Source organism: Gobio gobio (genome assembly GCF_949357685.1).
Source record: "Gobio gobio genome assembly, chromosome: 5".
Classification (NCBI taxonomy): domain Eukaryota; kingdom Metazoa; phylum Chordata; class Actinopteri; order Cypriniformes; family Gobionidae; genus Gobio; species Gobio gobio.
The window spans coordinates 34,431,196-34,446,103 of NC_137101.1; the positions used below are offsets into that span (position 1 = coordinate 34,431,196).

Sequence of the window (14,908 nt, forward strand, 5' to 3'; positions counted from 1 at the left end):
ATGCAGAAGCAGAAAACAGGAATAAAGTGAGTATTTTATTTATAGGCCTAACCTGAAAAAAGTGGCACCATTCAATTTTCTGCCAACAGAATAAAAGCCTATTTACATAGATTGCATCATTTTATAGTGGGATTAAAAATTGCAGTTTTAATGGGTCCAATGGGGACATTTTTGTCCAAAAGACGTTGAGAGGAAGTATTTTGTGTACCTAGTGCAAAATAGATTTTTTTAAAGGAAATGGGGGTGAAATAAATGAGCACTTACTGCACATTTCAACATGCAGAATGTTGTTTTCCCGTTACATTATCACATGTGCAAAACATACATGTTGTACCATGTCACCATACTGTTTGTTACTATTATGGTGGTGGGATGGACGTTGATTCATAGTGGCCAAAATGTCTTTTCAAATGATCTTTTCACTGTATTATGTTTGATTGTATGTTTGCATACCATTTGCTTATTCGCCAGAAAAAAAAACGCGCTTTTACCATCTCAGAAGCACTAACGACGTTAGCTATGGCCGTATCAATTTCTAATCTTATGTCCTTTTTCTTAGACGATAGAAAAACCATAGATCGAGGAGAGAACCACTATAAATCTGGACATGTAGAACAGTGCAGCTTAGATGCTGGCTTACTTACCGGTATTGTAAGGGCCAGCATGAGGGACAAGGTTTATCGAGTCTCGGTAAGTAAAACTATGGAGAGATAGAGGAGTTATAATAGGGTTCTATCTATTTAAGATAACTATACAAACAATCTCTGAACAAGCATAACACAGATAAATTCCAAACATTCAATATAATAGTTGTATATAATTATATATGTTGAATTTAAAGAGAATTGTCCAATAGCATCAACAAATGCTTATTAGAATATATTATAATTAAACCATATATGTTCCCTAAATAAACCATATATACTCATTTTGTTCACATTTTATATATATTTTTACCTGGTAATCCACAAGCCCCAATGTGAGAGCTAGTGTAATAAATGTTATCTCACATTCACATTACTGTGAGCTGACTGGAGTGTAGTTACAATAGTATACAAGTAAGTACTATACAATAGTTTAACATGTAATTTTTGGTATTTGTCAGACAGGCAACTTACAGTGAATTCAGGGTATACATATCAGCGTGTTCTCTGAGAATTGAACTCGCAACCTTTTGCACAGTAAACAAAATGCTCTAATCACTGAGCCACAGAAACCTTACAGCAAGAGTATATATATATTTACATAAATATATCTTAAATATTTATTATTTATAATTCACATTACAGGTCTCAACAGGGAAAGATGGCATATGGACAATACAAATGCAGCCATGCAGCTGCTTTGGCCATCTTTGCCATCCACAATTTCAGCTGCACAGACACCACATGTCAGTGGAAGAAGCCCAAAGCAGCTAAGAGCACACACTCTGTAGAGGAGCTGTTCCCTCCACCGAATGAGCCTTATAACCCATTGACACGAGAGCCAACAGCAGAGGATCGTGATTGGCTGAGGAACAGACTCAGGAGCAGGTTCTCAGGAATGTCCTGGCTTCTCTCACCTGAGCCTGAAGAGAATCCTCACACCTTGGAAGCACATTCTGTTCCTAGAATTGTAGAGTCTGTAGGTCATCAGGGGTCTGAAGCTATCCTGGCCAGTATGGCTTTGTCAGAGGAGGAACGGAGGGCTATTCAGGTGGCAACAACTGGTCAGCGCAACAATCCAAACTGGCATTTATTTAGACGTGGAAGGCTGACTGCCACTTTGGAGCTGTCCTTAGGTCAAAGCGTGTGACTGTTTCACTTCTTGCTAGGCTGCTAGGAAAGCAACAAGCCCTAGAGGGTGTTTTGTCTGTACAGTGGGGTATTGTGAACGAGAGTGAAGCCATCCAGGCATTCACCACAGCAACTCAGATGCAAGTCCAGGAGTCTGGCTTGTGACTGTCTCCATCAGGAGTGTTGGGAGCATCTCCAGATGGTCTGGTGGGGTCATCTGCAATATTGGAGGCCAAGTGTCCCTACGATGCAAGAGAAAAGTCAATTAGTGAAGCAGTGCTTCTGTGTCAGTATGGAAGGGGGTGTTTACAGCCTGCGCAGAGACCACCCCTACTGGCATCAAGTACAGGGGCAGCTTCACCTCACTGCAAGAGAAACCTGCTACTTTACTGTGTGGACCACAAAACAAAGTGTCATCATCCCCATATCCAGAGATGACACTTGGCAAACAAACCTGCAAGTCCTGGAAGACTTTTTTACGTCCCACATGCTTCCACAGCTGGCACAAAAGTAAACTGTAAATATTGTTCAATATATACATAGTTTATAAAGAGAACTGTTTATTATTAAATCGGCTAAAATGTACATAGTTATTATTAAAATGAATGTTAGTTATTGTCAAGTTATTTGGAATGATATGACAGAATCTTAATTTTTGGGGTAAACTTTCAATTTATTATTTGGCGGGTGGAGTGTCCTGAATGTGGTGTTATGCTTCATTTTGTTAAGAATTAAAAAATAGTTGTAAAAAACCTGAACAATCAAAAATTTGTTGACATATTTCTTCCTGTATGAGGTCGCGGTGCAATGCGAAAATCCCATTAGAACAAGCTGTGTGTCACATCGCACCTGGTGTTGACACAGTGTAATAGAAGCTGGGCTGAGCTTAACTGAACGATGAGAGAATGGAGAGCAGGAGCTTGATGTTAATGGCTGGATGGAGAGCAGGTGTTTCTGGCTGGATGGAGAGCAGGAGCCTGATGTCAATGGCTGGATGGAGAGCAGGAGCGTTTTTGCACTATTCTGTTGCCACTTCTTTTATGAGAGGACTTTGGAGGTTCACTAGTGCACAGCATACCTGAACCAGTTTATCTGCAAAGTGCCGCAAGTGAGATGGAATAAATCTCAGAATTTGAAAATCTTTTAAACGGTGCAATCAGCTTTGTAGCATGTGCTTCACTGTGTGTCAGTTGGCCGTGACTGAGGAATGGGGGAATGTTTACTGTGACTCCTTCTGGCAGAATGTTGTGGATTAGGAATCCCTTGTCAGGTCTCCAGGCTTAAAATGGTTCAAAACACCATAATCAAGTACTGTCTCCTTATCACTTACAGATCCTGGGTAAAGTTTGCTGCAGTAGGTAATCACAGCATTTGGTGCCACCCCAATGAGTACTTTGAAGGAGTGTATGCCACGGTATGAGAATAGGTCTCTTTCTGTGTATCCATTTGTTTGGGAATAGCAATTTTGATGTCAGTGCAATCCAATAATATTCTGCAATTTTGGAAAGGTAGAAATGAAGACGGCATCCAGGTATGGTTTTTCTCCCGGCTGGGAACAGTACTCATTATATCCTTAAAAAGGACCTTGTGAAAAACCTCTATAAATGCCATTAATACATTACTTACAGTCCTTGTACTACAGTGAAAGAGTGCAGCCAAGTGAACATGTGTATAGTTGGGGCAAATTTTCATCAAGGTTATGAAAATCTGGTCCTCAAGGATGATTTCTTTGGGTCTCCATCCAGCAAAGTACTGTTAGATTTTGGTATATTTGGCCGAGCAGTCGTTTGGGTGGCTCGCCAATGTATTAGATTTCTCCAATACATAAAATAAGTACACTGTAAAAAATTTACCGTAAAATTTACAGTAACTTACTGGCAACGATTGGCCAGTAAGTTACTGTGAATACTTTTTACAGTAAGGGTACTGTACTTCCATTTAGGGCTGGGCGATATATATCGTGAGATTGTTATGCGCATCTCATCAGTAAAGCCGGTTAATTGATTAGTAGTAAATCGGCTTCACCTGCTTTCAGATGGCGCAGCATTTACTACAAAGAGCCGTAGTTAACTGACAAGCTGAGCCATATCGCATTAATATCGTGGACATATCGCCAGCGATAATTAATGCGATATGGCTCAGCTTGTCAGTTAACTACGGCTCTTTGTACACAGCAAAAACTCCAGTGTTAAATTAACACTCCTGGGAGTGTATATGAGTCCACTCAAGAGTGTTGAAGGTAATGAGATAATTAAGTGATTAATTTAGTGATGATTGATCATTATTGAAGACACCTGATGATAACAAGCAGAATCTCTGAAGGAGAAAATCTCAAATTGTAAGCCACCGTTATGGGGATGGGTGTTTGCTTTAGTTGGGCTCTTGACCCTTATGTTATTAACTTTAGATTTTGTCTGGCTGCTGTATCTGAGTTATAACTGCCAGAAGAGCAAAGATAAAAAGTGATCTGTTGGTTATATTATGACAATCATCATTTGAACTATATTTTTGATTTATGTTGCGGTTTACAGCATAACTGTGATTCTGCATAAATATACAAAGTTTTAGACATAATATAAAGGATTTCTTAAAAGTTGTTTTAAAAAAAAAAAAACTTTTCTTTTAGCCACACACAGACGTCAAGATTCAGTCTATGCATCTCAACAATGGTGACGAGAAGAATAGTCAATTAGGAAAAGAAAATTACATAGACAATTCAGATCATAATTTATTCATACCGCAATGCATGATGGGAGCCATTAATGAGTTGTGATTGGTGGTAGCCACTGCAACATGCTTTATTATTGTCACCATTGTTGAGACTCACAGGCTGATTATTGATGTCTGTGTTTCTAAGTAAATTAATTTGAAAGTTTTTTGATCAGAACAATGTTTATTAAATATTTTAGATTATAAGAAAAAAAATGATATTCACATACTGTAAAATCACAAAGCTGCTGTTAACAAGTTAAACCAAACTTTCTCAAAATGTTTCATTTTTCTGATCATCGCATGATTATGTCAAAACATAGCCAACACTATCAGATCACACTTTTCTTTGTTAATTAGACTGCTATAAATCAATAACAGCAGACAAACAAAATCTAAAGTTAAGAATATAAGGGTCAAGAGCCCAACTAATGCACACACCCATCCCCATAACGGTGGCTTACAATTTATGATTTTCTCCTTCAGTGATTCTGCTTGTTAACATCAGGTGTCTTCAATAATGCTCAATCATCACTAAATTAATCACTTAATTATCTCATTAACTTCTCTAACTTCTTTCTTAATTTAACACTGGAGTTTTAGCTTTGTAGTAAATGCCGCTCCATCTGAAAGCAGGTGAAGGCGATTTACTACTAATCAATTAACCGGCTTTACTGATGAGAAGCGCATAACAATCTCACGATATATATCGCCCAGCCCTACTTCCATTTACATTTGAGCCCCTACCCCTGACGAACTCTCTGCACGGCCCTGACTTAAAGCTCACCTTCGAGTATTTATATCATATTCCGGTAATGAATTCTGAACAACAATAATCTCGGGCCGTCCATGTGAAAGGGGTACAAAGAAAGATATGATAAAAAAAGGAAAATTACAGTAGTTTACTTTACTATTTACAGTACTATAGTGGCTAAATTGTGATTTTTTTACAGTAATGCTTTGACTACTGTGATTTCAACTGTAATGCTTGGACTACTGTGTTTTTTACGGTCTTACTGTAAACTTTACAATATTCTACTGTAAAAATCGTTTACAGTACTGTTACTGTGAAATCTACAGTAAATAACTGTAGATTTCACAGCCATTTTTACAGTGTAAGCTTGACCAGAGTTCTTGTGGGGAGAAGAATTTATTGAAGGTTTGTAGTGTAGCAGTCTTTCAGCATCGATGTTATCATGCCGCCCTTCAACAATCTTAACCCACCTCCATCTGTGTTCTGAGACAGAACTTTATACAGGGAAGACAAAGGGCTTCAGACAAAGGGAAACTGTTAGGACCTCCCACAGGAGATCGTTCTTACACACCCCAAACGTTCCTGCCATCGATACTGATCCAATCAGCATAACAGTGACATTCAAATGCATAGATGCTAATCCAATCACTCATGGGCTCCAAGGGCCATTAAAGACAAATGGTGCTCATTTTACAAACAGGAACTGGCCTGGAAGATTTAAATACAAAATCTATCAGTACGTAATGGAATCCTCAAAACGAACAACATATTCACACACAGCACTGAAAGTATCTCTATCTGGCAATCCTGTCTCCATCCGAATCACACTTTCACTCATCTGAGAGGCTGAATACCATTTACATGACAGTTACTCGTTTGCCCTTGGAGTTTGTCTTTGAGAAACTGAATCTCTGCTATGGAATGCTCTAACTAAATCTCAAGCTGGATTATTTTTCTTCGTTCAGACTTCTTTAGTTGTGCTACTATTTGGTTGTTCCTCAGAATTGATAGTGAGGGTTTGATCAGCCGGAGATGGTTCATAGTCATTGTCAGCCATAAATTGTGTAGCCATTTCCTCCTCTTCATCCATGGGTGGTGGAACATTTTTAGGCACATCAGCGCTATCCTGTCTCAGGGAGTATGAATGATCTTCCAAAATTTGTCCAGTGGGAACATTTGTGGATAAAAACAAAACACACTCAAAAAAATATTTTGGTCTAAATATAAGTTTTATGTATTTGAATTACATTACAATTTTCCATCCATTTGGACTACATAGTAGAGCTGCAACTAACGATTATTTTTTCTGTCGACTAATCTAACGATTATTTTTTCGATTAGTCGACTAATCTAACGATTATTTTCCCAGATTAATCTTATGATTCTTTTTTACTGATTATTGTATTTCAAAGAGGGTAGTGAATTTTTATATTATTTTAACATGAAATCAATGAATGATGACAATATTAATTGTATTTCAGGAAAGGTAGTGTACATAGTATGCCATTTTATAATGAAATATATGAACACAAGAAGCTTTTTAAACATAATATAGAATGATACTATTCATAATAAAATGTATACAGAGTAGGCCTAATTAGGAAAAGTTGTTTACTATAGGCTAGTAGTTGAGTATGATTTACTTATTGATTTGTGTCAATAGTAAACGAAAATGCACTTGTATTTATCTGCAAAAGGTTCACATACAGGAGCTTTCAGCATAGTTTTAATATAGTATAACTAGTCGTCTATTTTGAAGATACATGTGCATAAACAACGACTAAAGCTGCCAGAAGTTTTTGCCCAAACTTCAAAGACACATTTAAATGATTAAAGCTAGAGGCATATCTTAACTTTAATGTTTCTTTAATCATGTAAACTACCTATATACAGCATGTTTTATGCATATGTGTTTGGGACAGAGGGGAACCAGGTCGCATTAACAGGAGATATATGCAGCCCATAATAAATAAAAGCACGAGACGTACTGGGGTCGGAGAAGAACCCCGGAAAATGTGACCGTCTGTTGCAATACACGCGCCATGGTTCAGCTGCGCGAGAGAACACTGGAAGGGTTGCCAGGTTTACACAACAAAACCCACCCATTCGTTACTCAAAACAAGCCCAATCGCGTTTCGGGGAGGTTCTCTGGTAAACATCGCGTTCGGGGGGTTAAATATGTGTGTTTTTTTGCTTCAACCCGCGGACATGAGACACAGCCCGCGGCAACAGTGTAGAAGTAGCCCAATTCCGCGGAAAAAAGCGGACTTGGCAACACTGATTGGCAGTGTGAAAGCTCCCGCTCTCCACGCGCACAGCTTCTGCTCTGCCTGCGCGCGCAGTGTGAAACCGGCGTTACAGAGCGAACAAAGCACAGTTTTACTCGGCTTCTGTTTAAAGTACTCCCACACTTTTGAATGTCGCGGTCTGGCTTTATATGATAAATTATAATTTTCACTGTGCCCGGGAGCAGAAGCTGCCATTATTCTAGATCTTCTGTTCCATTCTAGAACGTAAATAATGTGCCGCCGACGCGTCGACGCATTTCACGCACGTCGACGTATTTTCGTAGTCGACGTCATCGACGACGTCGACGCGTCGTTGCAGCCCTACTACATAGTTTTAACATAAACAAACAAATAAACTTAATGTGATTCATATTTGTCAGTCAAACGTAAATGAAATAGGTAAGTGTGGCGAGCAGCGAGGCCGAGGGACCGTGAGGGCGGGACGAGGCGGCGCTCATCAGAGAGGATGAGCGCCAGCTGCGAGCCGCAGCGATCTCGGCCCTTGCGGAGGAGTGAGGGAGTATAAAGGAGGAGCGACGACAGTGAGGGACGAGAGAGGACCAGGCCTGGACGTTTTTGTTATGTGCACGCTGCAGTCGTCCGCGAGGGGCTGCAGCCTTTTTGTTTTCATTTTGTGTTTGTGTGTGTGTAGGCGGCAGTCGACCGTGAGGGGCTGTCGCCGCCATTTTATTTTGTGTTTATGTTTTATTAAATACTTTGATCGTTCGCCGGTTCCCGCCTCCTTCTTCCCGTACAAACAACCTTTACTACAGTAAGTTTTATGTAATGGTACACAGAAAAATGCCCATGATAAATTAACACAGCCTAGTGCACACTACTGAGATAAAGTACCATTGAAGCAGTGTTCAAGTTAATGAGATAATTGAGTGATGATTGAGAATTAATGATGAACACCTGATGATAATGAGCAGAATCACTGACGGAAAGAGATACACAAGAACTACAACTGACTTCAGCCACAGCCTTAGATGAAATCAACTGAAGATAAAAGAAGACATTAAATCTGAAGATCTTGGCAGAAGAGGATTAAACAACTCCACAAACAGCATTACCAGCTTCACACATTATTAACCAGACTGACTTTATTTCTGTAATTTTCTTTTTATAGTTTTGTTTGAAGTCACCATGCTGGAGATCAGTGTCTGCTTTAGTTGGGCTCTTAACTCTTTAACTTTTTTCTCTAGCTCCTTTAACTGTGTGTTTATAAAGCACATTTGTTATGGCAAGTAGGGGTGTAACGATTCATCTACTACATCGATGTATCGATTTATATTCCTATGATCTAACTACATCGATCTGTGCTCGGCAACTTGGCCTTCCGGACGACATATATCGATCTAACATTGTTTTAAAAGGTAATCAATCGATTGTATCGATAATAGGAAATAACGCATTGGATTTAAGCACGTCAGACTTTATAAGGATGTTTTTTCTTAGCACTTTTAATGATAAAGGCGTCAAACGTTACTCGATTCAGTCTGCCTATCTGTGACATCATCGCAACGCACGCACCAGCAGCAGCGCTAAGAAAACAAAACATTGCATGGCGGATGGTAGAGGAGAAGCCAACGAGCGATATTATCAAGCCACCAGGAGAAAGAGCTACCTGTCCTTTCAACCCTTGCTTGTTACCTGTGCATTCCTGGCACCAGTGTGCCAGCAGAGCGAGTTTTTAGTACTGCTGGTGACATAATGAACGCACTGAGAAGTGTTCTGCGGTCAGATCATGTTGATATTTTTGGAAAAAAAATCTGTAGAGTCATTGAAGAGTAGTTGGTTACATTTTATCTTTTGTTAAATATTGTTTGTTTATTAAACTGAGAGTAGTAGCAGGTTCAGCCAGTTTATTCAACCTGAAGAAATGTTGGTTGCACTTTATTTTTGATATTAATATTGTATTTATATTATTTTAATGTTGAAACACAACAGCAAAAGTAGCAGGTAAACCTACTATTAATTAAACCTGAAGAGAAGTTAGTTGCACTTTATTTTTTATATTAATATTGTATTTATATTATTTTAATGTTGAAACACAACAGCAAAAGTAGCAGGTAAACCTACTATTAATTAAACCTGAAGAGAAGTTAGTTGCACTTTATTTTTGATATTAATATTGTAATATTTTTATGTTGGAAAACAAAAGCAGAAGTAGCAGGTAAACCTACTGTTGAAATGTTGGTTGCACTTACTGTGCTTTTATTGAAAATGTATTGAATATTGAAAATGAGAGCAGAAAAGGTTAACTTCCTGTTAATTCAACCTAAACTGTTGGTTGCACTTTATTCAAATAAAATTTGAATGCATTTGCCATTAATTGTTGTTTACTTGTTTGTTTATATCCATAATTAATTTATAATTCAATTCAAATTCAATTCAAATTTATTTGTATAGCGCTTTTCACAATACACATTGTTTCAAAGCAGCTTCACAGAAAGTGCATTTCATAAATGTACATTAAAAAATGTTAGAAAAGAGAATGTTAAAAAAAAAAAAGTATTATTTTAGGCCATAACAACGCTGGCGTTGAGTCGTCTCTTCACAGGCGTCGAGTCGTCTCATCACAGGGGCATCTGAAGTCTCCATCAGAGGCTGGATACAAACTGGAGCTGACGAACTAGTTACCTCGGGACTAGTGTCCCGAGATAACAACAGAAAAGCAGATGGGAAATAATTAGCATAGCTGCTGTTCAGAATATTAATGCTGTTGGTGCGATTTAACTGTAGTATAAAACTTATTTATAATGTGAATGCTTGGCTAAAGAGATGCGTCTTTAATCTAGTTTTAAACTGGGACAGCGAGTCTGAACCTCGAACAATATCCGGAAGACTATTCCAGAGTTTAGGAGCTAAATGTGAAAATGCCCTCCCTCCTTTAGTGGACTTAGATATCCTAGGAATGACCAGAAGCCTCGAGTTTAGTGATCTTAAAGAGCGCGATGGATTGTAGGGCGATAAAAGATCAGTTAAATACACTGGAGCTAACCCATTTAGGGCTTTATAGGTCAGTAGCAATACTTTGTAATTGATACGGAACTTAATAGGTAACCAGTGTAGGGATGATAAAATTGGTGTTATATGATCATATTTTCTTGACCTAGTAAGAACTCTAGCAGCTGCGTTTTGGACTAACTGTAGTTTGTTTATCGATGATGCAGGACAACCAGCTAATAAAGCATTACAGTAATCTAGTCTCGAGGTCATGAATGCATGAACTAACTTTTCTGCATCAGAAATAGATAGCATGTTACGTAGCTTGGCAATGTTTCTAAGGTGGAAAAATGCCGTTCTTGTAACATATGAAATATGACTTTCGAAAGACAAGTTGCGGTCTAATATAACACCCAGGTCTCTTACTGTAGTGGATAAAGCGACAGGACATCCTTCCAAGTTAAAGTTGTATTGTGAGAGGTTTTGTGGGCAATTTTTTGGACCAATAAGTAACACCTCCGTTTTATCTGAATTTAATAGCAGAAAATTACACGTCATCCAGTGTTTAATATCATCAACACACGCTGTCAGTTTAGATAATTTAGCGTTTTCATCTGGTCGTGATGAAATATATAATTGAGTGTCATCAGCATAACAGTGGAAATTAATTCCATGTTTTCTTATAATATTACCAAGTGGCAGCATATATATAGAGAATAGCAGAGGGCCTAGCACGGATCCTTGCGGCACCCCATAGTCTACTGACGTCATCTTTGATTTTTCCCCATTTAGACAGACAAAATGGTAGCGGTCTGATAAATACGATCTAAACCAGTTTAATGCCTGTCCCTGAACACCAGTGTAATTTTGAAGTCGATCTAATAGTATTTTATGATCTATAGTATCGAACGCAGCACTAAGATCAAGTAGAACTAGTATTGAGATACAGCCTTGGTCAGAAGCTAGAAGTAAATCATTTGTGATTTTAACGAGTGCGGTTTCTGTGCTGTGATGCGGCCTGAATCCTGATTGAAATTTTTCATAGATATCATTTTCTTGCAAGAAAGAGCACAATTGAGCGGACACAACTTTTTCTAGTATTTTAGACATGAATGGAAGATTTGATATTGGTCTGTAATTTGCTAGGTTATTATGATCTAATTGTGGCTTCTTAATGAGAGGCTTTATGACTGCCAACTTGAATATTCTTGGAACATGACCTAAAGATAAAGACGAGTTAATAATATTGAGAAGAGGCTCTTCCACTACAGGTAACAACTCTTTCAGTAGTTTAGTGGGTATTGGATCTAATAAACATGTTGTTGGTTTAGATGCAATGATAAGTTTATTTAGCTCTTCCTGTCCTATGGTTGTAAAGCGGTGTAGTAGTTCTTGAGGGGCGATAATTGCGGTTGAATCATAAGACATCATTAATGATTGTACATTTACAATTTTGTTTCTGATGCTTTCTATTTTGTCAGCGAAGAAGTTCATAAAATCATTACTACTAAACTGTAACGGAATATTTTGTTCAGGCGATGCTTGTTTATTTGTTAGTCTAGCCACAGTGTTAAATAAAAACCTTGGATTATTTTGGTTATTTTCTATTAGTTTGCGGAGATGCTCAGCCCTGGCTGCTTTTAGGGCCTTTTTATAACGTGACATACTTTCTTTCCATGCGATTCTAAAGACCTCTAAATTAGTTTGTTTCCATTTACGCTCGAAGTTACGAGTTTCTCTCTTGATAACATGTGTAGCACTGTTGTACCATGGTGCTTTAGTTTTCTCTCTAACCTTTTTTAATCTAATTGGTGCTACAATTTCTAATGTACTAGAGAAAATGGTGCTCATACTGCTAGCCATTTCCTCTAGTTCATCTGTTTGTTTGGGTTCACTTAGCAGCTGAGCCAGATCAGGTAAGCTATTTGAGAATCTATCTATAGTGGTTGGAAGGATTGTTCTGCCTGGTCGATAACGTGGCGCAACATGACAGATTTCAGCAGTACGCAGTATGCAAGTTACCATGTAATGGTCAGTGACATCATCACTTTGCGGTATAATATCTATATCGGTTGGGTTGGTTCCATGTGATATAATTAAATCTAGTGTGTGATTAAGACGATGAGTGGGACCAGTGACGTTTTGCTTGACCCCAAAGGAATTTAATAGATCTGTAAACGCAGCCCCTAACGCGTCATTTGTGTTATCTACGTGTATGTTAAAATCTCCAACAATTACTGCTTTATCGACGTTGACCAATAGATCTGAGAGAAAGTCTGCAAACTCTTTTAGGAAATCAGCATAGGGCCCTGGAGGTCTATATACAGTAGCCAAGGCTAGAGATAATACAGATTTCTTTCTTACATCTAATAGCGTGACATTTAGCACTAGTACTTCAAATGAATTAAACCTGTGACCTGTTTTCTGGGTAACATTAAGAATATCTCTATATATTGTTGCAACACCGCCGCCACGACCAATCAGACGGGGCTCATGCTTATAACAGTATCCTGGTGGAGTAGACTCATTAAGACCGAAATAATCATTTGGCTTAAGCCAGGTTTCAGTAAGGCAAAGTACATCGAAACTATTATCTGTGACCATTTCATTTACAATAACCGCCTTAGGTGTGAGCGATCTAATGTTTAGAAGACCTAGTTTTAGAAATTGTTTTTGTTCACTAATATTGCGATTTTCTGGTTTAATCACAATTAGATTTTTCCTAGATCCTACAGTAGATTTAATGTTTGACCTCACTAAACGAGGAATAGACACAGTTTCTATATAATGTTCTACATTGGTACTTATGTCAATTAAGTTAGTACAAAATTGGTTTTGTTCACTAATATTGAGATTTTCTGGTTTAATCACAATTAGATTTTTCCTAGATCTTACAATAGATTTAATGTTTGACCTCACTAAACGAGGAATAGACACAGTTTCTATATAATGTTCTACACAGTTATGTTCAGACACAGTTTCTATATAATGTTCTACATTGGTACTTATGTCAATTAAGTTTGGACAGCATTGTTTTTGTTCACTAATATTGAGATTTTCTGGTTTAATCACAATTAGATTTTTCCTAGATCTTACAGTAGATTTAATGTTTGACCTCACTAAACGAGGAATAGACACAGTTTCTATATAATGTTCTACACAGTTATGTTCAGACACAGTTTCTATATAATGTTCTACATTGGTACTTATGTCAATTAAGTTAGGACAGCAAATACTGTTATTTGGACTTTGACTTACTAGTCATATGATGGCGGTGTGCAGCGCTCTGGAGATGTTGTCCGACAGAAGAGCCGCTCCGATTCTGCTGGGGTGAAGACCATCAGGACGGAAGAGCCTAGGTCGCTCCCAAAACAGATTCCAATTATTTACAAAGAGCAGCTTCTGTTCATTACACCATGACATTAACCATTCATTTAGAGCAAATAATCTACTGAACTTTTCATGTCCTAGTCGGTACGTGGGAAGCGGTCCGGACACGATGATCGTTGCTTCAGGCGATGTTCTGCGCACCGTCTCGATCAGGCTCCTGTAGTCCCTCTTCAGAACCTCCGTCTGCCGCAGCCTGGTGTCGTTCGTCCCCGCGTGCAGCACGACAGCTCCGATGCGCTCGTCACCGTTCAGGATCTCGGGAACCTGCGCAGCGACATCGAGAACTCGAGCACCAGGAAAGCAGTGAGTGATAACCTTGCCTTTACCTGAGGTAGCGTGGACATGCCGGACGATGGAAGTACCGATGACCACAGCGTCGCGTTCCGTCTCGCGAAGAGGGGAGAAGCGGTTCCGGGTGGAGATCTCGAAGACCGGGAGGGGCGGAGAGGTCCTCGCTCTGGTCCTGGCTCGCGTCTTCCGCTGTGGAAACACCCAGGGTCCATGGCGCTGTGTCGGTGCCGGAGTGAACGAAACCAGGGATGATGATCGCGTCCTGGGTGCTTGGGTCCTGTGCAGAGAAACACGCGGAGTAGACGAGGTCGGAGTCAAAATGTTAGTATCCACTGACTTGTGCGCATCGGCGCGTGATGTTTCAAGCGCCGTTCGCCGCTCTCTCAGCACAGCTTGTCTGTCTAGAAGGCTGCGAATCTGCCTCGCCAACGACTCCAACTCCAACTGCACCGAATGCAGCTCGAACGTGTCCTCACCTGCACTCAAAGGTAACATTAGACACACATCCGAGTTATTCGCCATTGTAGCAGAAGTGCTACGATGGCGAATTGTAGCTATCAGTGTTTACCGGGTGTAACGTTAAACAAGTTACCACGCGTGCAAGGCTAGCGGGCTACGGCTAGTAGCGGAAGTTCGGATATAAGTAGCGATATCAAAGCAATCCGATTGTTTTTTTATAGAGAATCGTATCGGAGATATGTTCACACGCTGTAAATAATAGAAAGTATTCGTTTGTAAGCGAGTATTAAGAA

At 39.1% G+C, this 14,908-nt stretch overlaps 1 protein-coding gene across 1 annotated transcript in view; it reads right to left on the reverse strand.

Moving 5' to 3' along the window:
- Nucleotides 1-14,704, reverse strand: part of LOC307127021 (uncharacterized protein) — a 369,345-nt gene extending 354,641 nt beyond the window's left edge. Inside the window, exons 1-2 of the mRNA XM_079817954.1 lie at nucleotides 13,520-14,704; nucleotides 10,145-13,317 (exon numbers count right to left, since the gene is read on the reverse strand). Coding sequence (XP_079674080.1) covers nucleotides 13,737-14,678 — 942 coding nt within the window. The 5' untranslated portion in view covers nucleotides 14,679-14,704 and the 3' untranslated portion in view covers nucleotides 10,145-13,317; nucleotides 13,520-13,736. The remainder of the gene's footprint in view (nucleotides 1-10,144; nucleotides 13,318-13,519) is intronic.
- Between the last annotated feature and the right edge of the window lie 204 nt (nucleotides 14,705-14,908).